Source organism: Ornithorhynchus anatinus, chromosome 2 (assembly GCF_004115215.2).
Source record: "Ornithorhynchus anatinus isolate Pmale09 chromosome 2, mOrnAna1.pri.v4, whole genome shotgun sequence".
In the NCBI taxonomy this organism is placed as follows: domain Eukaryota; kingdom Metazoa; phylum Chordata; class Mammalia; order Monotremata; family Ornithorhynchidae; genus Ornithorhynchus; species Ornithorhynchus anatinus.
In genome coordinates, this window is record NC_041729.1 from 82,757,608 (window position 1) to 82,782,304 (window position 24,697).

General features: G+C 42.2%; 1 protein-coding gene across 7 annotated transcripts in view; it reads right to left on the reverse strand.

The window, feature by feature from the left end:
• PHACTR2 (phosphatase and actin regulator 2) overlaps positions 1-24,697 on the reverse strand; it is a 212,020-nt gene that overhangs the window by 37,630 nt on the left and 149,693 nt on the right. For 3 of the 7 annotated variants that reach the window (XM_039911158.1, XM_039911163.1, XM_039911157.1), the window contains exons 3-6: positions 14,932-15,012; positions 7,253-7,411; positions 2,303-2,377; positions 1,044-1,280 (exon numbers count right to left, since the gene is read on the reverse strand). In XM_039911158.1, coding sequence (XP_039767092.1) covers positions 1,044-1,280; positions 2,303-2,377; positions 7,253-7,411; positions 14,932-15,012 — 552 coding nt within the window. The remainder of the gene's footprint in view (positions 1-1,043; positions 1,281-2,302; positions 2,378-7,252; positions 7,412-14,931; positions 15,013-24,697) is intronic. The other 4 variants (XM_039911160.1, XM_039911159.1, XM_039911162.1 and 1 more) reach the window with 2 other exon arrangements.

Here is a 24,697-nt window from a genome sequence, read left to right on the forward strand (position 1 = left end):
TGGAATGCACTGTTGACCACATGGTGCTATAGGCTAAAGATGGGATCTGCTATATTTTTTTTGGGCAGAGCCTGAACCACAGACGGTCTTTGAGTACCATTCAACCTTGTGTAGGAGTTCCGGTCAGAGTGTCATATTTGCTACAAAGGAGAGCTGTATCTTTGTATGCATATAATGTCACTGGAATAAAGTACCTTTTTCTTGCTTAAGTAAATTTGTTTCAAGTGTTCAGAGACATGAACAATCTATTCAATCTATTCAATCATTCTATTTATTCTATTCAGAGAGACATCTGAAATTCAGAAATTCAGGAAGATGGTTGGGGGCTTCACTTGACACTAAACCTTCTTTGCTTTTACAGAGAAGGTTAACGTGGGCTATACAAAATGCATTATGGTTTCCCCAAATATTTTATGGTGAAGAACATCAAGTAACATGAAAATCCCTTAAATGGAATGCTGGGGGAAAAAATGAGAATTCATGCCTTTATATCCCTCTGGGATCTGCCTGATGATGCATTATGTGAAGAGGGGAAAGAATCAGTGGAGGGAAGGAGGAAAGGACAAAATGATCACGACTCTACCTTCCATGAAACACATCAGACAATAATGAACACGAGAACCTTGCAAGCAATCAGAACATACTAGGGTTTCTGAAGAAAGGTGATTTAGTAAACAGGGAGGGAGAAAGGAGGTGTTAAAAACCAGTGCCTTTATTGGGCAGAATAAAAGGGGCTGGGATGGAGTACATAAATTCAAGTATGACCCCAAACTTGTTATCATTATCTATGATCTTTTGCTCTTAATTGTACGCATGGAACGACATCAAATGAACTCTCTTTGGTAGAAAGAGAAAACAAAGGCATTTATACATTTTTCTGGCTTATGCAACCCAACCCAATTAGCAGAATGGAGATTTTCATAAAAGAGACAAGTATACTGTTCTTCATGAGGGAAGAAATGGGGCCCAGTGAAGCCCCTTGCAAGACCCGAGCCCAAGACATGCACGTGCACCAAGCACACCAAGCCGGCTGCGGTACTCACCAGCCTCCCGGTTCACATTGCGACTTGTCGGCTTGGGTGGAGGGACGGGGGGCTGCTTACTGGGAGTCTTGGCATTTTTTTTAACAGCAGGTGCTTCGTCACCCTTGTGGCTGCCCACGGCAGTAGCGCCTTTTGGTGGGGCCGTTGTTTTTTTGGGTTTGGGTTTAGGCTTAGGTTTAGGAGGAGGTGGAGCAGGAACGGGGACTGTCGATGTTTCAGAACAGTTTTCAGGGTTCTCTATAAATGAGAAAGTGAACAGAAGCCAACTGACACAGACACACGACACATAAATGCAATGCACAAGACAAGGTGACGACCAGAGATGCTGCTTAACTCTGAAAGGAGCAATGGGCAAGGAATGGTGGCTGGGATCTGGAATTCCAAGACTTCTTGAGATCCTCCATGCTTCCTGAGCCTCAGTCCCTTTTGCCCCAAAATGGGGTGATTACATCCAGTAATCGATTTCACCTTCCATCTTGCTGACTCTTGGATGTCAAAAACCGTATCTGTTGGAGGGTGTAAGATGTAGTGTGGTGCCCAATACTCTACAAGGCACTAAATATTCGATTCTTTTTTGAAAGGTAGCATTTGTGTGCCCCTTATATCCAGAGAACTTCAAGGTGCTTTCAAAATGAGTATTTTTAACTTAAACAAGACAGTCTGGTCTCAGGAAAATTTGAATCGATCTTAATCAAAGATCAATATGCTGCAAATATTTGGAGTAAGCACTTGACTCCAGGAACAAGAAGCACAGAATGGTAGGTTCCTGCTCAAAGCTATTTTCTTCTAACCATACCATGCTTGCTAAGGAATTAACTCATATATATCCACTAAGGCATTTTCCTTCTCTGGGGAGAACTCAAGTCAATCGTATCTGAAAGTGATTTGCACTCAGTCTCCCTGTGGTCTCCAGCCCAAACAGCAGTGTTAAAAATCAATAGCTCTCTGAGCAAGGCAGACATTGTAGAGTACATTAAAGTCTGCACTATGCAATACCAAGTAATGTCTCTGCTGTGGGATGGCCACACACCCTTCTTGCATCCAGAACTTTTTCAGCCTCATGGTAATTCCCTCTGACCCTTTTTAAAAGTGTTTACGTTATGCTAACAATGCAGTCAGTATCCAAAAATGCATTAAGTTGCCGTTGGGTAAAGGGAAAACCAACGCTTGGAAAAGAGAGCTGTAGATACATAAAATGCATCTGTAAAAGATAGCTTCTTAGTGATGGATTAATTCACTCAAAGAAAAGGTAAAAAAACCTCTCAGGGTCCAGAGGTATGATCTGCCAATCACTTCCAGGTAACCACGGGGGGAACTTCCCAGCATTGGCTCACCTGCAATTACAATTCCATAGAGTTAAAGCCACATTTGATTAAAAATGAAGGGTGATAAAAGACAAAAGACAAATGTGTTAAAGACAAGACTATTTGGCCTCTGCCTTTTCACTGGGAAAGAACAAAAATGGATTTTAACGAAAACCCATTTCCAGGAATTAACTTCATGCCTTCATGAACTGAAGTTATTCCGCACAGGTTTAAAGGCAGCATTGCAAACTGTGAGTTTTTTCTCCTATCAGAAAGCCCATGTATGTGCCTTGATCTTCAGACTCCTTGTAGATGCCCCCAGGGTTCCTCCTCTATTCTCTTGAAGTAGTATTCTGACATAATCCACTAGGTGAACCAGACTTCCTGATATCCAGTATGGCAGTGTCTGCTATTCTGCACACGTTTTGTTTTTTCTGGTATTTGTTAAGTGCTTATTATATGCCAGGCACTGTACTAAACACTGGGGTAGATATAAGCTAATCAAGTTGGACACCGTCCCTGTTCCCCAGAGGGCTCACAGTCTCAATTCCCAATTTTTAGATGAGGGAACTGAGGCACAGAGAAGTGACTAGCCCCAGGTCACCCAGCAGGTAAGTGGTAGAGCTGGGATTAGACTCCAGGACCTTCTGGCTCTCAGGTCCATGCTCTAATAGGCCATGCTGCTTGAGAACACATTCTCCCTGAGCCAAAGATAAACCTGCTACAGGAGAGATTTCAACGCAGAGGCTGCTACAGTGAAATTCTCCAAGAGATCCTCAGAGACCTTCAAAGGATAGAAATCAGGCTTCTTCCCTCAGTTCTTTCAGAAAACAAAGACCTATCCTTTTGTTTCGTTGTCATGCAAGCCCACATCCTCTAAATTCTGGCTGGTTTGGGGCACAATTATGGAATCAAATAAATACGGAATTATTCTTTAACTGTGGGGGGAAAGAAGGAAAGAACTTTCTGTGAATCATGGCTGGATGATATTTCCATGGCCAGACCTGGTGACAGTATGGAAAATGTGCTCCTTCCTCTCCTGGTGCAAAGTGGTTGCAAAAGGTCCCCAAAATGAAAAACTTGAAAGCTCTATTAAAAAATTATTTCAGATACCTAGAACTTAGTACCAAATTTAAATTTGTATTTCATGTTTTTTCAAAATTTAATGTTCTGCAGAAAAAGGGATAAACTTAAGGGAATGGGATCAGGATGCTCTATTTGTGACAGGTGCATTCAAAATAGTAGATGGAGTTCAAGATAGACAAGCATGGGAAGAGCATGGGTCTGGAGAGTCAGAGGATTTAGGTTCTAATCACTCCTTGCCTGCCGTGTGACCTGGAACAAGTCACTTAGCTTCTCTGTGCCTCAGTTTCCTCATGTGTAAAATGAGGATTCAGTACAGAAGCATAGTGGCCTAGTGGATGGAGCACGAACCTGGGAGTCAGAAGGCCCTGGGTTCTAAGTCTGACTCCGTTACTTGTTTGTAAACTTGTTATGAGCAGGGAACATGTCTGCTATTTCTCTTGCACTGTACTTTCCCAAGTTCTTGGTAAAGTATTCTGCACACAGTTAATGCTCAATAAATCCAATTGACTGATTGTTTGATTGGTTGGGACCTTGGGCAAGTCACTTAACTTCTCTGTGCCTCAGTTACTCCATCTGTAAAATGGGGATTAAGATGAGCCCCAAGTGAGACAGGGACTGTGTCCAACCTGATTAGATTGTATCTAACCCAGTGCTTAGTACAATGCCTGGCACATGGTGAGGCTTAACAAATACCATCAAAATAAAGAAATAAATTTGTTCTCTCTCTGACTTAGTCTGTGAGCTCCTTGTGGGATAGGGATTGTATCCGATCTGATTATCTTGTATCTACTCCAGCATTTAGTACAGTGCTTGGCACATGGTAAGTACCTAACCAAAATAATTATCATTATTATTAAAATACCTCATCCTATTTTGTTTACAATAGAAGTAGCCTTGTTTTTATTTTCTACTGTTATTACTCACATGATAAATACTAAATAGCAGCTTCAGGTGCTAGGATCCACTGGATGAGGACAAAGAGACAGAGGAAAGAATAATTTTTGGAAACAAATGATTCCTATGTGGGAGGCATAAAGATTTCTGTGCCCATTTTTTGAGTTCTCTGGGTATGAAATTATAAACAGTGTGCTTATTCATGACCATTACCAACCTGAGATAATAGGCTAATGTATGATCTCAATAATGAAAAAAAAAGGAAAAAAAAGGTTTTCAACTTCACTTCTAACAGCATTCTGGTACGGTCAACTTCCATCTCTTTACATCCTCACTTAGGCCCACACTGTACTATTTTACAAAGAATTTTACTTGGATGACAAAAAATACCTAGTTCTGTCCAAAGTAAAGAATGAGAAAATAAATGTTCATCTAAGAAGAGTGCTGGACTCCCATTTTTCCTTTCAGAACTATGTTCTAATTTACATAGTAACTGTCAGCAACTTTTCATTACTTTGAGGTCAGGGTGGAATTTCCTTTGAAGATTTGCCAGGTGGATGACTGACACCATATAACAACCAAGGAAGCATCCGCGATGCCACCGTTATGTACTGACAGGAATGCTTCAAGGATATGAAAAGCATCTATCAGGAAACAAACAGCAGATGGATCTGAAGTATAGCATCTGCTAGCATCAGACAGTTGGACTTTAAAAAAAACCCACCTTTCGTTAACAATTTCCATTGGTTAATGTCAATCTATAGTTTAACTCCACTTCTTTCATAACCCTGTATATCTCAGTGAGCTGTTCTATGCTATTTGAATTTTTTTTTTTAACAAATCCATATTCCATTACTACGGCAGAGCCAGATGCTAATTTAAAGGGATTCATTCTTGCTCTCACACTGTCATTATTATATAAGTGCACGAAGCGAAAATATCCTAGGATTTGAAGGGGGCCTTCCAAACGCCATAAGGGCTAGGAAGTAACCAGGTAAAGGAATGACTAAAAACTTTTCCAAATGATTATTTTTCAGTTGTAAAGTCTACTGGGGGATGGTTGATGAACAGAAACCATTTTAGGGAGTTAGGATACCTTCATCTCCCACTTCTCGTAACTTCATTCTATGTATATTTTCTGATTTTCCTGATGGCTTTGGGCTTCTGAGGGTAACCTGAAGACCTCAAAAAGCTTTTCAACTTCATTTCTAACAGCATTCCCGAATGGTCAGCTTCCATCTCTTTACATCCTCACTTAGGCCCACACTACTATTTTACAAAGAATGCCTGCGGTTTCATTTCCCAAATAGTGCTTGGCCTCTCACAGGCCAATTGTTCCGAAGGCACACTTGAATACACATTTGGAGCCACCCAATCCCCAGAAAGTGGGAGAAAGGTCTAGGGAAAGGCAGGGAGTGGGAAAACAGGCATACCAGGACTTGAAATAAGCTGCTATTCCTGAGGTTCATCTTTACTGGCCAGAAGTAGAACCCACTTGGTCTGTAGTCAGACTTTACTTTGTGGGAATTTCATGATTAAGATGCAGACTTCTGAAACTTGAGATTTCAAGTGGGTGGGGGCCCTGTTTTGCTTACGTGCTGAACAGCACCTGCAATCGTGACTTCTCACTAAATAGCAAATCACAGGATAACCCAATCTTCCATAGGTTATACAGAGAGGGTGCTAAGGCACATAGAGAGAAAAATTGCCATCCTTTTGAGAATCATCTGGGCAAACAAATTGTCAAGGTCACTGTTTAGGGGGATCCCCGTTAATATTTGGAATGTAATGGCATAGTTGTCTCTCTGTCTTCTGTCTAAGCATTATCAGGAAACTTCAGCATCAGCAGAGGCAACACTCACTCACCCTCTAAGAAGCTGCCTCCACAGTCTCTTTGCCCTCTGTCAATGTCTGCGAGCTGTTTCTAGCCAAAACCAAACTTCAGTTGAACTGAAAGTCAAAAGTGTGCCTGGCCTCTGACAGTCTCCAGAATATGGCCCTAGGAAGACAGGGCCTCGAGAGAACTTGATTTAAATCTCTTGCTTCTCGTGCCCTTTCTCTTCCTCTCACCGCTGCACGTAAGTTCAGGTTTGTCAAGGATGGATTCAAGGGTAACATTCTCAGCTTCCACTGCCCATTCTGCTTTACTGCCTCATTTAGACCTCTTTATGTGGGTGTTTTTAAGTCATCTCTACCTTTATAATACATGGAGAAGAGAGCGAAAATCTCCATGTGTTAGGTTGGGCATTCTTTACTTGGACGCTTTGGTTACAACTTCTGTTCTTTTAGTCCATCCTACTTTCATAAGTGGTGTTGACCACAGAACCAATAAGGATAATGCAATCGGTCATCTCCCCATCCTGTTTTCCCTGCACTCGAACCTGTTCTCCCTAAGCACTTAGGTACTCACCCCTCCTTTCACCCCTTCTGTGCATATCTTTACACTCGGTTGCTTTTCCTACCTGTAATATATTTTAACCTTTGTCTCCCCTTCTAGACTGTAAGTTCCTTGAGGGCAAGGATTGTCACTACTTGCTCTATTATATTCACCCAAATACTTAGAACAGTGCTGTGCACAAAGGAAATGCTCAACAAATTCCAGTGATGGATGGATCTGTGACCTTTGGGCATTTGCTAATTGCCCCACCTCAGTCCCACAACACTGTGTATTATAAATTATTTATTTCTATTAATGTCCATCTCTCCCTCTAGATAGTAAGCTCACTGTGGGCAGGGAACAAGTCTGTTAACTCTGTTGTAATGTACTCTCCCAAGCGCTTAATACAATGCTGTGCATACAGAAAGCACTCAATAAATACCATTGATTGATTGATTGATTGGATTGAATACACCAAAACCTGGAATCTGGCTCTGAGCATTGGTCTATACTTAAAAAATTAATCATGGGGTTTTCTTTTAGTTTACCTTTCTTATCTTCTGCTTTTTCTTCCAGAGATGTAGCTTTCGCAGACACAGAGTCATTACCTTCTTCAGACTTTACTACATTTTCCTCCTGTATGGTTTCCTCGCCGATCGATATCATATGCCCATTTGAATTTTCAAAGTTTACCGTTACATCTCCATCTAAAATGGGGAAAGAAACACCTAGTTGTCTAACTTCACAGCTTTCTCAAGAACTGAATGTTCCATTTATTGGCAATATGGTATTTTAAGATTTTTTAAAGTCCCTATCAATCAAAAGTATGGTACTTAAAGTATGGTAAAGAGACTTTACTAAGTGCATAAAGAATTTTGGCAAAAGATAGAGATCCATAGAATTGTAATGCCGTTAAGGGTGGCCAGAAAGACTGTATCCAGCTATTGTGTTTATAAAGATTTTCAGGGAAGAAGATTCCACAAACTCTCTTGGGTACTGATTCCGCTATTTAGGTATTTTTGAAGTCCAACATTAACGAGACTCTTTCTTTCACTCAGATATGGATGGGGGAAAGGAATAACCTGGAAAATGCAGTAAACACATCATAACAGGCACCGAAACACAGACTGAAATGCAAATACAAAGCATGAGGATGTAATTAGACAGACATACAACAGTGGGAGAATGTGAACATTTCCTAGTAGCATATTCCCCAAAATATAAACTGCTGTTGTGTATAATGGCTTTTTTCTTTCTGAAGGGTATTAGTTAAGCACTTACTATGTACTAAGTACTAGTATAGTACTGTACTAAGAGCTATGGTAGATACAAGCTAATCAGGTTGGATGCAGTCCATGTCCACCTGGGGCTCAGTTTTAATCCCCATTTTACAGATGAGATAACTGAGGCACAGAGAAGCTAAGTGTTTTGCCCAAGGTCACACAGCAGACAAATGGTGGAGTTGGGATTAGAACCCAGGTTCTTCTGATTCCCAGGCCCATGCTCTATCATTCTGTCATGGTCTAAACTTCTGTTATCACAGTACTCTGGGAATTATTTGGTTCATTTTATTATTATTATTTTCTGTGATAGATTATATTTTTGGTCTTCATCAAGTGTCAAGATATTGGGAAAATGTGGAACATTTTCAATCTTCATTTTTTTCCCCTCGTTTCAGATGACCATGTGAAATAGTGATATTGCAGGTAGGGAAAAAAAGATGCTTACATGCTGGCCTAGTGGAAGGGGCCTGGTAGCCAGGGGACCTGGGTTCTAGTCCAGGCTCTGTGACCTTGATCAAGTCACTTAACTTCACTGTGTCTCATTTTCTTCATCTGTAAAATGGGGATTTACTACTTGTTCTCCAGCCCCTCCTTAGCCTGACTGTGAGCTCCATGTGGGAAAGACATTGGCAAGACCTGATTATCTTACATATACCCCTGAACTTAGTGAAGTCCTTTGCAATGATCAAGGTTGTAATTACTACTACTACTATTATAATTATTATTGCATTAGAGAGGAGATAGAAATCTGAAATCTGACTGTTGCACTATTTCTAACATCTTGCCCACAGATCCCATGTGGATGATCCATATCCAAGGAAACCTGAAGGAAATTATGACAGATGCCATGGAAATCTGGAATCCAGAATGTCCTTATTCACTGTCTTCAATCTGAAACACTAATGCTTGTTGAGAGTATTTCCTACAAAACACTAGAACAGTGATTTGTAAAAAATAAGCTCTCAAATGTAAGAAATAATAATAATAATAAAAACTTTACCAAGCGGTAGAGGAAAGGGAGATAAGAGAGTTGACCTTCATCTTATGTCCCCAACAGTGACTTGAGAAAAACATTTCAAAGGTCTCCTTTCCCTAAACCCTTATCTTTCTTTTACTATCTTATACTTGTACAAGTCAGAAGGTTCTGTGTTGAGGGGTCAAACACATATGCTACTATGTGACTCTTGCCGAATCCTCAGGTTCGGGGGGCCTCCTCACATCTTCATTTATTCACCTTCCTGCTGGTATTCAGGGGTCAACAAACTCCCAGAATGCCCCAATAATCATTGGAAAACATCAATAGGTATACAGAGGGCATTTCCCTTCAGATGGAAGTGGACATTCAAGGATGAATCAAAACAGTTTCTCTCATTGACAGATAACTAGCCTGGAAATTAGAGGAAGTGGCTACATTACTGACTTCCTATTTGTCCTAACCCCTCTCAGCTCTCTGCCTCATCTGAAAAGTGGGATTGATATTATCTATTCCCAGGGACTTCCTAGGGATGGACTAAGAAACTACCAGTCAGGGTCTATTACAGCACTGTTAGCTCCTTGCAGGTGACGTTATGAGGATTACTTTAAAAGTGTGGAGAAGGGGCTAAAGGGAGAAAAACTCACTTGGCAGATAATACTTTGGGGTAAGAAATATGGTACTTATAAGTTTGGGAAGACAATCAGTAAAATGCCAAAAGCACTCCATTTCCAAAGTGTGGTCCATTTTCATTTTACAAACACTACATTTGCAAATATTTCATTTTAGAGAAAATTTTAGAATCTATCCAAATGGGTTCCTACGGTAAATTCAGTATAAGAATTTTTCAAGTCAATAAACACAAATCTAAGGTCCCTCGTGGTTTGTTAAATTAAGAATTTACTGTATCCATTTTAGGGATCGATAGACTATAATACTGCATAAAAGCAGTATCCAGAAACGTTCATCCAAATCTTATGTAATAATTCACTGACGTAAGAACTTCGGCTCATAAAATGAGGCACCTAGAGCTTGATATGGCTTTTGCAAATGACAGTCCAGAAATGTTGGAAGAAAACTAAAAAAAAAGCCACAAAAGTCCCTGGTTTAATGATGGTAACCGTCATTACTAAAGAAAAGGAGTTGCTACTTAAAGAGATTACTTATTTGTTGCTTGGGATTGGTGAATTTGAAGATATAAATGGATTTTAATTTTCAAGCTTTTTGGTAGCTTCAGTTTAAAAATAATCATTACAGACAATCTCCTGAACATCCAAGTACATTTAATTCTGGGAAAATGCAATATATCCTGGTCCAATAATTAAAACTACTTGTCTTAACAGGACTGAAGCAGAAATTAATTTAAAATCGTAAAAAAAGAGTTTTAAAGCAACTACTATATTGATAAAAAATAACTTTCCTCTCTCATCACATCTGGAAACAATAAAAAGTAATTATCTGAACTAATTGGGATGGAGGTTAGTTTAGAAAATCAAAAGTTTGGATAGACAAACATAAGTGGATCTGGCTATATCAGACAGTTGTCCAATTATCCAAACCTTTTCCTATTATCTGAACTGTCCTCAGTTCCCACTGTGGGGAATTTGGGAGGTCTGAGGTTGGAATAATTGGCTTTCTGATGTAAACAGATATGAAAAGGGGGTTACATAATTCACAAGTGAATATCTCATGCTATTTTGGGTGCTGAATAAATTTAAAGAATATCTTATATATAAATAAGCTGATGTCATAAATGTGGAAGAAACTAGGAGTTGGTCTTCAGATTCAAAGGGAAGCAAAACAGTAATCTCCTTTAGTTAAAGATAAATGGAAATTAAAAGTTTCTCACTCTCACGTCATCATTTCGCCCTAGCGATTCTGTAAATTCACACTACACTAAATGGCTGCTGTGATTTAGGTGCATCATGATGGCTCTGGGTCAAAATATCTCAAAACTAAGATGAAAGAAAACTGATTTAGGAGTAATGAAAACGGGGTAAGAAACATATTTTGGCATAGGGAAAGGGGAAAATAATGTTCAATAAAATTTACTCTGGTAAAAATTATTTTTAAAATGTCCCCAGTATGAAAATGAACTGGATCTATCTGCCCTAACTTGTGAACTGAACTGTGCGGAAACAGGTTTAACTAAATCCAGAAACAACAGTATTAGTCTTCAGTGCAGCTTTTATGAATTGAACAAATTGTCTTTTTCAGACAAATTATGTAAGAAAAAAATTGAAACCCCAAATTTCTTTGTGGTGGTTAAATAGGCTGAAATTTTGAGCAAAAATATAAGTGGTTCTGGTAAAGAAGAAAAAGTGTATTTTCACATGAGACATGAGAAAAGAGTCAGTGAGGTGAAAAGATGTATTTACTTTGACCTGTAAAATAAATAAAGCTATTGCAGATGGCTCCAACTATCAAGGAAGGAATGACTATGGTGACATGCTGAAATGGAAAAAAAACATAGCAGGAGGCTGGGAGAGAGAAGAGTTGCAATATGGATTAGAAGCACAAACACCATTTATTAAAGCGATCAGAAGACAATTAGGGAACTTTAAACAGCAACACAAACAGTGAAAGAGTATAAGTTTAGTCATGAAATATCACACTGAAAAGTGGGAGCTATTCTGCAATAGGAAGAGGGGGAGAGAATACAGAGAAGTACTGGCAGGAAAGAGAAGGTGGAAGTAGAACTGAGGATCTCAGTAAGAGAGGAGCCAAAGGAAACAACCTTTTATTTTAAGTGATGGAGATGGGAGACAAGGCCTGGGAGAGGATAGGGGTCAGAGGGCTAACTGGCCAGAAAGCTACAATTTTGGCCTGACTGGAAACGATCAGGTCTCATCAAAGACGGTGCATGTGCAAAGCTTGAACAGCTGTAGGGGCAATTGCACACCACCATTTCCATGGAGTTGGCACCTACTGGTGAAGCCTAGATGGTTTCAGCAAGATTTGGAAACATGATAAATTAAAAGCTCAAAATGGCCAGGAAACTACTACAACTTCTGGACATGTAAGTCATCTAGAGAAGCAGTCATTGGTTGAAGACGGTCAGTACATTTTGCAAATCTCTTTACCTTCTGTAGACAGCTGAAGAATGCAGAGCAGGAAAATATATTTGGTCAAGAGGAGACGGCCAGAGGGCAGCTGCTGGAGGAGTTATCAGTGTCAGAGAAAAGGTGAAGAAGGAAGCAAGGGGTTAAAGGTAAGGAGGTGTGGGAGAAAGTTGTGTTTGTGAAGTGGCTTGATGGCTGAGAATGGAATCATGTAGGCTTCCCTTCTGCACTCCTGACAAGGGAGAAGGAAGCAATCCCCGAGGCAAAGGAAAGGTGGTTAATAAGTAGCAAGGTAGGGAAACGAGTGAAAAGATGGAATAAGAAGTGCCTATACTGCAAGTTGTGTAGACCAACAGACAGCCATGCCATGTTAAGAGGTATTGCAAAGGTCAAGAACACCAGGAGAGAGAATGAGCCTTCATCAGCAGAAAAGAAGAGGCTTTAACTAAGTAGTGAAGAGCGGCTTCCAAGTTCTGGCTACAGCTAAAAACAGATTGAAACTGTCAAGATTATTGTTGTTGGAGAGATGACAGAAAACTACTTTCTCAAGCACTTGGCGGAAAATGGGAAAGGTCAGTGCTTACTACAAGCATTTGAGGAAGCTTTCAAGCATTAGGTAATTATATGGACTATAAGTACAGTAGATATGTGCGGTGCAAAGGAACAGAAAATAAATTCAGCAGTATTGGATCTTTGATCAGTGGGGTAGGTTTTTACATAATTCTTAGGCAAAACCTGTTTTAATTTGCTATGTATTTTTAAAGCTTTGCTGCCAAAGCCTAAGGGAAAGACAAAGCAAATAAAGCCTTCTCACTAAAATGGAAGAGTTGATCTAAGACTTTTCCATAGATTATGTAGACTGAAAATCATTTCTTCTGAAGTTGGCTATTTCATATTTGGGTTTCAACATATAAAGCTTTATACCCCTCTACCCACAACCTTTTATTTGGATTGAGAAAATGTCTTAAATTCTGATTTGTACTCAAGTAATAAACCCCAAATAATTGTAAAGGGAAAAATTTTCCATTTTCTTCATGTTTCTGAAGTTCCTGGTAGAATTATATCCCAGAGGAAAAAATAGTTCAGAGTATAACATGATATACCCTCTGAAAAGTTCTCCCTCCCCAGTGCCTCAAAAGAGGCACCCTGCCTGCAATATGCTTGGAGATTATTTTAGAAATTGTAATGCTGCTTCCCTTCTCTATGGTTTCAGGATAGCCTTTCATTTTTCCTTTCCTACATCCTGATGCAGGATACAAGAAAGAAAAAGGGTGGAAAATATGTTTTAAGTAATTGAAGTTCAATTCAGGTATCAGTCCATTATTGTGGGGAGATCAAGTTCAAATAATACTGAACTGAAAGTTGTGAGAATTCAAAGAAAGCAAATGATTGGCTCATTCAGTATTCTTACACTGTGTGAGATGATCTTTTGTCCTAAGACCAAGCACTGAGGACAGGACTGAACAGGATTTCCCTGATTTCCTATTTACACACTGTGGCCATGGGAAAGGTCACTGTATCAGGCTCTTCACTGGCACAGATGCATACAGAGCTGGTTTGGAAAACGCTATAAGATTCTTAGATGCAATATGCTCAGCTGGGTAAAGAAGTCTGTTTATAATACAGTAAACTCAAGATGAATAGCAATTCATCCCTTTCAATAACAATTCTGCTAAACAATAATAAGGAAACAGGAGGACAAAGCGCTAAGAGGGAGGAGGCACTAGAGAAATGCCAACTGCTCATCAGTTAGTTACATGGGAGAGGAAAAAGGAATCATTAGTTCTCTTCATAAACTCCACCTAAGTCAATATTTTTTTCTGTCAGAACTTCTCTATGTGTGCCTCAACTTCTAACTCTTGCTCTTAAGAACAGGACCTCTTGCTGCCTTGGGGAACAGAGGAACATAGTAGATAGGTGACAGTGCGGCAGTTAGAAGAGAAAAAAGTACACGGAAGGAGCCAATGGCAGTGATGAGTATGAGGAAGCAGCTTCTCAAGCAAGCAAAAGAATGCGAAGGAACATTCTTCAAAAAAATGAGCTAAGAAACCCAAAAAGAAGTAAAGGAAGCTGCGTGGCTCAATTTGCATTTCTTCTCCATGCTTTAACTACCTTTAGAAAGAAAATATCAATCCTATACCTGTTCAGGACATGGCAAATATGTGGAATTTTCTCCCCTATTTGGTATTTTTTAATGGTATTTGTTAAATGTTTATTACCTGTCAAACACTGTTCTAAGTGCTGGGGTAGGTACAAGTTAATTAGGTTGGACACAGTTACTGTCCAAGATGGGGCTCACAGTCTAAGTAGAAAGGAGAACAGGTATTTAATCCCTATTTTACAGTTGAGGAAACTGAGGCACAGAGAAGTTAAGTGACTTGGTCAAGATCACACAGCAAGCAACTGGCAGAGTAGGAATTAGACCACAGGTCCTCTGATTCCCAGGCCCATGCTCTTTCCTAAGCTTCTCTTGGGTAGATCCCATTTTTTGCAGCTATGAGAATTAAGGAAGACACACCAGAGAAACATTTAAATTTACTTAAGAAATGGAATCTATTTCCTACAAAGGTGCTTGGAGCTGCTATGGGAGGAAGAAAGGGTACTGAGGTGATTTGGGTTTCTCTCTCTCTCCCTCCCCACTAAAAATACCTTTGTAGATCTTTGATTTACAATGACACAGGATGACTGGCTTGGAGATGTAATAAGTTTTGAGTTTCTTCCACCATCATTTCAGATGTTCTTCCAGATCACTCGGACAAAATAGAGTGAAAAAGGTTCTCTACATGAATCATTCACTTCCTTATGCACCCCTAATTAACAGAAAGTATGTATTGGTAGAAAATGGGATTAAGCACCCACAAATTAAGTTTTGAACTATTGTTTTTACTTATTATGATTATTTTCCTCACCTTGATCAGGCAATTCCTTAAGCACTCCCCTTCTTATCAGCTCCTCTCTACTTTGTCTTGTAGAAATCTTCCTTTCTAACACTTATAAAAAGAATAAGCACAGTTAAGAATCAAGTCATTACTTATAATACAAAAGCATAAATATCTAGGAATACCTCAATTCTCTTGGGGTGTCTAACCTACTCATCTTCTTGGAGCTCAGGGGGAAATATTCGTATAAAATAAATTTTATTAATAAAGCTAGAAAAAGGGTGTTGTTCCAGCTCCACATTTCCTTGACATAACTGAGATCTTCACCAGACTCTCATTTCCAGAAAAGGAAACGGACACAGGAGTGCCAACATACTGCCACCTCACTAGAGCTCACAGGGGTGAAACGGCCCAATTCTCCATTGAAAACATCTTCCCTGGATCAAGGTGTGCCTTGCAACATAACACAAAACAGACAAGCATGGCTGCATAGATTCTAGATACTATAAAGGCTATATGAAGTAGTATGTATAAAATGTATTCTAGCACCCTAAAATGTCAATTTAGAAACAGTCACACATTCAAGCAAATATCACTCACCTGAACAAACAGGAGCACAAATCCAAGTACCACCTCTTTCAATTGTTATGCTTAGTGGGGAATGAAGGAGCACCATCCACCCCCTGCAATTTTTGGGGGGGGGGGTACTGTCCCAAGATGACCTGGGGTACCGACCATCTCAAGGTCAAATGCTATCTCGTGACCTCCTGAGCCAGCAGGTGGAACTAGGAAGTGAGGGTGGAATACCACCCCCACAACCAAAACTGCCAGATGGACAGCCCAAGCTGGGAATGCAGAAGGTGTCCCTCGCCCCCGTGCCAATCAAATTAGGAATGGAGGAGGGGGGAGGGCAGAGATTGGATAAACTGAGGCCGAAAGCTGGAATGGCCTAAGGGCACAGGTGATAAATACCTGCCGCCTCTAACCTTCTGTACAGAGGAACGGGACTTGCAGCAGCTCCCTGCAGGTCACCTCTGTCCAGAGCGTGAGAAGGCCGATCTGCCTGCACCAAGTGAGAAGCCGAGGGATGGGTGAGTGTCCCGTCCTGCTGAGCGCTCGTGGGGTTGGAAGTCAGACGCTTCACATGGGAATGTAACGTTTAAATGGATTTGATGTCTAAGTGGGTGCCTCCCCAGTGGGATGTGAACATGGTGGGAGCTAGCTGCCTCATCAAGTGCAAGTAGCACATAAGTGGATTTGATGTCTAAGTGAGTGCCTCCCCAGTGGGAAGTGAATATGGTGAGAGCTAGCCGCCTCACCGCCTCGCCAAGTGCGAGTAGCACGTAAGTGGATTTGATGTTTAAGTGGGTGCCTCCCGAGAGGGACGTGAACAGGGTGGGAGCTAGCTGCCTCACCAAGTGTGAGTAACACATAGGTTAAACACTGGGTTTAACGCATAAGTGTATGTAACTCATAAGTGTATGTAATTCGTAAGTGTATGTAACTCATTAGTATTTAACGCCTAAGTGTATTTAATGCAAAGGCGAATTCCTCCTGGGTGGGGCGCGCACAAGGTGGAATCCAGCCGCCTCACCACCTTGTGAGTACATGATAAGTGGGCTCAGGTGTCCGGCCACATGTAACATACCAGTAAATTCCTTCCGTTAGGGAAGCTTTAACACCATATTTCTCCCAAAAAGGGAAGGCCGATTTGTCATGTCTAAATAACTAAATAACTAATTCAATTCACCCCGCGGAATAAATTTTATGTAAACTCAGATTTTCCATCCCCGGCGATGGGTGACAGGTACTTGTTAAGCACTTACTATGTGCTAGACAGGCACTGTATTAAGCACTGGGATAGATACAAGATAATAAGTTTGGACACAGTCTCTGTCCCACATAGGGCTCACAGTCTTAATCCCCATTTTACAGATGAGGTAACTGACTCACAGAAAACTTAAATGACTCATCCAAGGTCACACAGAGCAGTGGAATTAGAACTCAGGTTCTCTGACTCCTGGGCTTGTGCTCTTTCCTCTAGGCCATACTGCTTCTCATTCCCTCCAGTTCCTATGAGAGGCCTAGGGCCCGGCTTGCGGCGGAGGGGGAATGTTTGACATCAGCTTCAAAAGGTGAGGATGCTCTGGTCTCTCCTCCTCTGTCACCACTTTTCACCACTTTCCTCTTTTCTCCCAAGACCCAACATTAAGTGGGCAAGTCACTTAACTTCTCTGTGCTTCAGTAACCGCATCTGTAAAATGGGGATTAAGACTGTGAGCCCCACGTGGGACATCCTGATTCCCCTGTGTCTACTTCAGTGCTTAGAACAGTGCTCGGCACATAGTAAGCGCTTAACAAATACCAACATTATTGTTATTATTATTATTATTACTGTTGCAACTGAAAGGACTGTATAAAGGAAAGGATGGGGCGATGGGTAGACAGCAAAGAGGAAGCTTTTATGGCTCTCACTTCATGTCTGCATGCTAAGGATCTGGGGTTTGTGAGGGGTGCAATTTGCATAGGTGGCATTTGGTTGGTGAACGAATTTGCCTGAGCATCCAAGAAGGGGTTGAACTATAGCAACATGACGCAGGCTGCCCCATTGGTCAAACGATGCAAACTGCTGCCGGCCCAGTACCTGCCCCCTTCAGTAGTAGCCCCCCTGGCCTGGGCAGTGATCTCACTGCTTGTTGGTCCCAGGGTGGCCTCTGCCTCAGACTGCTACTGGCCCTGGGGGGTTGATTTTTGGTCCTTTTTTTTAAAAGTAAAAAGAAAATATACTTGAGGCTTCCCATTTCATCTCCTTTGCCATCTCTGGGGCCTGGGCAGAGGGTTCCGGGTTGGTGAGTGGAATGACACACCTCAGGTAGCATGGACCCTCCCAGGAGCTCAGAAGGCCCTGGCTGCTGAGACTGGGGTCCCCTGGTGCTCTCCTCCCTTCTGAATTGCTTAGGTACTTGGATCTGTCCCTTTAAGCACTTGATATTCACGCCACCCTCAGCCTCACAGCACTTATGTACACGCCCATAATTTATCTTTATTATGGCCTTTCTTTCCCTCTAGACTGTAAGCTCCTTGTGGGCAGGGAACATGTCTACCAACTCTGTTATACAGTGCTCTGCACATAGTAGGCATTCAATAAATACCACTGATTGTCAACAGTGGCTGCTCAGAAGATCGGGAGATCTTGTAATTTAAACTAAGAGACGAACAATCAGTAGCCATTAAAAATCATTCGTTTATCATGTCATCTTGAAGGATTTCAACTCCTCAACATTTCAAGATGCAAAATGCACCAACCATCTGTGGAACTGACTCTACCCCTGGGGCCCTCTCTAATTCTGCTTCCTCTCATGCTTCAGAAGGAGGGTGATCTTAATTACTTTATTTTCCAGGTTGACCCACCCTCCTACATTTTATCCAGTGGATCACATACAAATAAAATACAAAATTGCACTGGAGAGACAAATCTTTCACTCCTTTTATATCCGCAGGAAATTTCCAAGTCAGGCCTGCAATTTTTACTGAATTATTTCAACACGAATGCAAAGGTTTTTGGAAAACTGGAGCCAAACCTTCCCAAATGTTCTGAATTCATGGCAAAATTTGATATGTATTCAGATCCACACATATATTCTTCTGAAATGTACTCCACCTAGAACTGTGAAAAAGAAGTGAGCTCAACCCGAGCTTCTCTGGAGCCACATCGCTGCCTGAATCCTGAGCCTTCTACCGATTTACAATCTACATGCCTCCAGATAGACTGGCCCTCAGCAGCAGACACCAAGGGCCACATGGCTGTGTCCATTTACTATCCAGAATTGGTTTCGCAGAGATTCCTAGCATTCCTGGAGCATTTCCAGCTTGGCCCTGATTTTGGTATGACCCTTGAAGCAAAATGGAAACAAACAGCCAAACCCTTCAGGTACCAAGAGTTCAGATGCTCTGCTATAAATATGAAGGGGTCAGTCCTGGGATACTTCAAGGCTTAAAAACAGCAATGTCTCTTAAGGCCAATTAATGCAGGGTCAGACCCTGTCTGGGAATTCACAGGACTCCCTCATGATTCTGGGACAGCTTTTATCCTTGAAACTTTGCCCTACCTTACCGGGGAGGTGTCTGGGCTAAAGAAAAAGGGGACTGCAGGTGTTCAGCCTTTCCTCCACACCTTCTCCCCATATATCTTTACTCTTCCCCCACAGAGATCTCCAATCCCTGGACCCCATCCAATCTTCTCAATTCACCATGCCCTAATTAGCCTCCATTCCCCAAACTACCCACCCTTGATGACCAAATAGGGGTCCTCAATGCCACTTTCTCTACTGAACTCAACTCACTCGCTCCCCTATCTCTTTGTTGATCTTGTACCACTACCCCTCAGCCTTGAATCTCCTGCACAGCCCACCTCCTTCGCTCTTATGCTCGAGCTGCAGAGTGCTGCTGGCTTCAAGTTTATCCTTGCATGCTTTAATTCTGCCCTCTCCTCTGACCAGCAAAACTATTTCTCTATCTTTACTGACACCCATGCCCATCACCCTCGCTAGTTGTTGCGGACATTTTACTCCCTCCTCAGGCCACCTGACCTCCCGGCTCCCCCATCCCTTTCCCCCAGTTACCTGGCCACCTACTTCATTAAGAATATTGACATCATCAGGTGTGAACTTGCTAAAATCACCTCTGCCCCTTCTCAGTCCCTCCCCCTTTCAGCCCCTTCTTCAACTCTTCCATCCTTTCCATCAGTATCTCCAGTGGAGATATCTGCCTCTTCTCAAAATCCACCCTCTCCACATGCACATCAGATCTCATTCCTTCGCATCTTTTCAAAACTCTCGCCCTCTCCCTTCTTTCCTCCCTAACAGCTATCTTCAACTGTTCACTCTCCAATGGTTTCTTCTCCACAGCTTTCAAACATGCCCATGTCTCCCCTACCCTAAAAAACCCCCCTCCCTTAACCCCACAGCTCCCTCCAGTTATCACCCCATCTCCCTTTTAGCATTTCTCTTCAAACTGCTTGAGTTGACTATACCCACTGTCTCAAATTCCTCTCCTCCAATTCTCTCCTTGACTCCCTCCAATGTGGCTTTTGTCCCCTTCACTCCACAGAAAATGCCCTCAAAGGTCACCAACAATCTCCTTCTTGCCATACTCCTCGATCTCTCGGCTACCTTCAACACTGTGGACCATGCCCTCCTCCTGGAAACATTATCCAACCTTAGCTTCACTGGCTCTGTCCTCTCCTGTTTCTCCTCTTGCCTCTCTAGCAGTTTATTTTCAGTCTCCTTCATGGACTTCTCTGCCTCCCACCCCCTAAATGTGGGGGTCCCTCAAGTTTCAGCTCTGGGTCTCCTTCTATTCTTCATCTATACCTACTCCCTTGGAGAACTCATTCACTCTCATGGCTTCAACTACCACCTCTATGTAGGTGATACCCAAATCTACATCTCCAACCCTCTCTCCAGGCTCGCGTCTTCTCCTGCCTTCAAGACATCTCTACTTGGATGTCCTACGATCACCTCAAACTTAACACATCAAAAACAGAGCTTCTTATCTTCTCACCCAAACCCTACTCTCCCTTTGGCTTTCCCATCATTGTACATGGCACCACCATCCTTTCTGTCTCACAAGCCTATGACCCAGGTGTTATGCTTGACTCTTCTCTGTCATTCAATCCAAATATTCAATACATCACCAAATCCTGTAGATCTCACCTTCACAATATTGCTAAAATCCACCCTTTCCTCTCCATCCAAACTGCTACCATATTAATACAATCACTCATCCTATCCTGCCTGGATTACTACATCAGCCTCCTTGCTGACCTCACAGTCTCCTGTCTCTCCCTACTCTTTATTTCCTTTATTCCACTGCCTGGATCATTTTTCTACAGAAAGATTCAGGACATGTCACTCCCCTCCTCAAAAATTCATTCATTCATTCAATAGTATTTATTGAGTGCTTACTATGTGCAGAGCACTGTACTAAGTGCTTGGAATGTACAAATTGGCAACAGATAGAGACAGTCCTTGACCTTTGATGGGCTTAAAGTCTAATCGGGGGAGACAAAATCTCCAGTGGTTGCCTATCTACCTCCATATCAAACAAAAACTCTTCCACCATTGGCTTTAGAACACTCCATTACCTTTCCCCCTCCTACCTCACCTCACTTCTCTCCTACGGCACAGCCAGCACACTCCTCTAGTGCTAACCTTCTCACTGTGTCTCAATCTCTTCTGTCTTCAAAAACCCTAGACCATGTCCTGCCTCTAGCCTGGAAAGGCTTTCCCTCCTCAATCCTACCTCCTCAAATCCGACAATTACTCTCCTTCCCTTCAAAGCCTCATTGAAGGCTCATCTCCTCCAAGAGGCCTTCCCAGACTAAACCCCACTTTTCCTCATCCCCCACTCCCTTCTGCATCAGCCTGACTTGCTCCCTTTGTTCTTCCGTCCTCCCAGCCCCACAGCACTTATGCACATATCTGTAACTTTATTTGCATTGTTGTCTGTCTCCCCCTCACTTGAGACTGTAAACTCACTGTGGCCAGGGAATGTCGGTGCTTACTGTCATATTGTACTTTCCCAAGTGCTTAGTACAGTGCTCTGCATTCAGTAAGCACTCAGTAAATAAGACTGACTGACTGAATGAATGAATGAGCTCAAGAGCCCATGAGATGGTTAGTGGGGTCGCAAACAGTCCCACCAATCAGTACTTCTCCTGATGCTCCCCTAAGTTCTCTAGTTGAAACAAAAAAAGTACGTTAACCCTCCCCCCCAAAACTGCATTTCCTTTCCTTTCCCCTTTTGAAATGTAATTTGTAATTTATTTCCTTCTCCTTTAAAAACATCTTTTGATATCACGAGTCTGGGCCATCCAGTAGTTTTTCCGCCTTAGGCCCTTTTAAAAATGCTCCATTCTTTTATTTAAAAGAGTAAGCTCAGATACTGGAAAACTTCCAGTTTTTGTTTTAGTCTTTTCAAGATGGGCCCCAGAGGATTCTTATTTAGTTTCATATTTTCTGTCTCTTTAATCCTAACTTAATCGGACCTAAAAACTGCTCCCCCTCTCTTCTATTCTCTCTGCCCTCTCACTGCAATACTTTGAAGTGGCATCCGCTTTGTGCCAAGAAACAAAACTAGAACCTTCATTCCTAAGCTAAACTACTGCAAACAGGCACTGATCAGAAAATGCCATTTGTTAGTTGTCTGGACTTTCTACTAGAGCTTTTTGGTGTAAAAAAGTGTGGATGACTGCCTGTTCAGGGGCCCGGAGACTATGCCTTGGGAGATGCAGCATGGAAAATACGTTGCTATGGGGAGAAATTCCAGCCATGAATCTTACATAAGTACAAATATTTCAGTATCTAGTTCCTCATCTTTTAAAATATTTGCTCTGCGTTAAACAGATTTTCCTGTTGTGTGTACAATGAATATATTGGAAACTTGTGGGAGAGATCAGGCAAAGCCACTGCTGTGCCTTCTCGGCCCTTTCCACTGCGGCCAAATGACAAATCCGGTAAGTGTAGCCTCACCTCCCTGCATGTTCTCAGCCTCCATCCATTGCCACTGACAAACTCCCTTCTCTCTCCACCCCTCCAGGGGCCCCTGCACCCAGCATGCTCTGTCTGATGCTCTGTGCATCCCGGCACGCTGAGCACAATATCTGTGCACACTCTGTGTATGCTGGGCTAGGTGTAAAGAGCTGCTGCTGCTGAGGCACCTCAGACCATCAGACCATCTCTGCCGTGGCTGAGCCAAACCTGGGTAACTGGAGCCTTGCCTCCCTGCGTGCTCTTGGCCCATCTACACCATGGCCAAGCCTACTACCTTCCCCCTATGCTCCCAAGGACCTCTGCACCAGGCACGATTCGTGCGCCGGCCATTCTGCCTCCACAGGAACTGGCAGCAGTGCTCCCTCGGCACCATCAAGGAGACCCCAGCCTGCCCTGTTTTTTCCCATCCTGGCAGGAAAGAGAACAGCAGCTGCAATAGATGGCCTCCATAAGACCTCAGGAAGGCTAGTGGTTGCAATAGCCATTGCTGTGGGCTATGGCTATTTTATGAGGAACCTGAAATTCTGCTCCTCAGCCACAGCTCCCTTCCTATTTTTGTTTCTGTTTTGCAATTATGTATTTGTCCTTTCCTCTTATGCAGTTTTAGTTTTGTTTCATTGCTACCGAGGGGTCTGTCTCCAGTCCTCATCCCAATTTATAATCATAGACCGAGAGCCCCTTGAGGGACAGGCTCGATGTCTATTTCCCACCTATGTACTCTTTTCCAGTGCTTGTATACTGCTCCAACTACAGTCTCTTGATAAATATTATTATTATTCCTACAACTACTATCAGGCCAGATGAATCTCAGTTAGTTTTTGATACAACACCAGATTGAGGTAACTCATTCCTGAGCATTTCACCAAACTCCAGGTAACTTTACACCTTCTTTAAAATTGTATTTGCTAAGTGCTTACTAAGTGTCAGGCACCATTCTAAGTGCTAGGGTAGATACAAGCTAATCAGGTTAGACAGTCCATGTCCCACGTGGGGCTCTCAGTCTTAATTCCCATTTCACAGGTGAGGAATGTGAAGCACAAAGAAGTTAAGTGACTTAAGTTAAGGTCACACAACAGACATGTGGCACAGTTGGAATTAGAACCCTGACTCCCAGGCCCATGCTCTTATCAGTCATTTAGTCAATCATATTTATTGAGTGCTTACTGTGTGCAGAGCACTGTACTAAGCACTTGAGAGAGTACAATATAACAATGAACAGACACATTCACTGTTCACAACAAGCTTACAGTCTAGCTTACAGCCCATACTCCTTCCATAAAGCCACACTTCTTGTCACCAAGCTCCAGGCCAAATAATTTGGATGCTCGAGATCACATTCTTAATGCACAGCAGGGCTCTTACACACAAATTCTCCACTGTAAAATATTAAACAAATGCAAAAAATAAAAGTAAAGAGGCCAAAATTAAAGGCACTGCAATGTTCTTATAATGTTCAGGTAGGATGAACACAGTGAGAATGCCTACACTGGGACTTCAAAGCAAATTTTCATTGTCCAAAAGACAGAACCAACTTAAGTGCTTTATGCAAATTTACTCAGAGACCTAGAACTGCACAAGGGCCACAAACCTGCATGGGCTAGGCTGCTTCTCTAACCTTGCTGCTAGTGTGCCTGGATGCTAGAGCCTATTAGGTACTTCCCTGGAAGGAAGATGGTGGAGGGGCAGGACAAAGCTTGGAAAAGCAGTGTGGCTCAGTGGAAAGAGCATGGGCTTGGGAGTCAGAGGTCATGGGTTCGAATCCCGGCTCCACAGCTTGTCAGCTGTGTGACCTTGGGCAAGTTATTTAACTTCTCTGTGCCTCAGTTACCTCATCTGTAAAATGGGGATTAAGACTGTGAGTCTCATGTGGGACAACCTGATTACCCTGTATCTACCCCAGCACTTAGAACAGTGCTCGTTACATAGTAAGTGTTTAACAAATACCAACATTATCATTAAAAGCCTTAGGTGTACTCTCTCTGGTCACTCCTCAGTCTCCTTTGTGGGCTCCTCCTCTGCCTCCCACCCCCTAAACTGTGTGAGTCCCTTAGGGCTCAGTTCTGGGTCCCCTTCTCTTCTCCACCTACAACCACTTCCTTGAGCTTACTCACTCCATGGCTTCAACTAACATCTGTGTGGATCATTTCCAAATTGACCTCTCCTGCCCTGACCTCTTGCCTCCGCAGTCTTGCATTTCCTCCTGCCTTCAAGACATCACTACTTGGATGTCCAACCTAAACCTA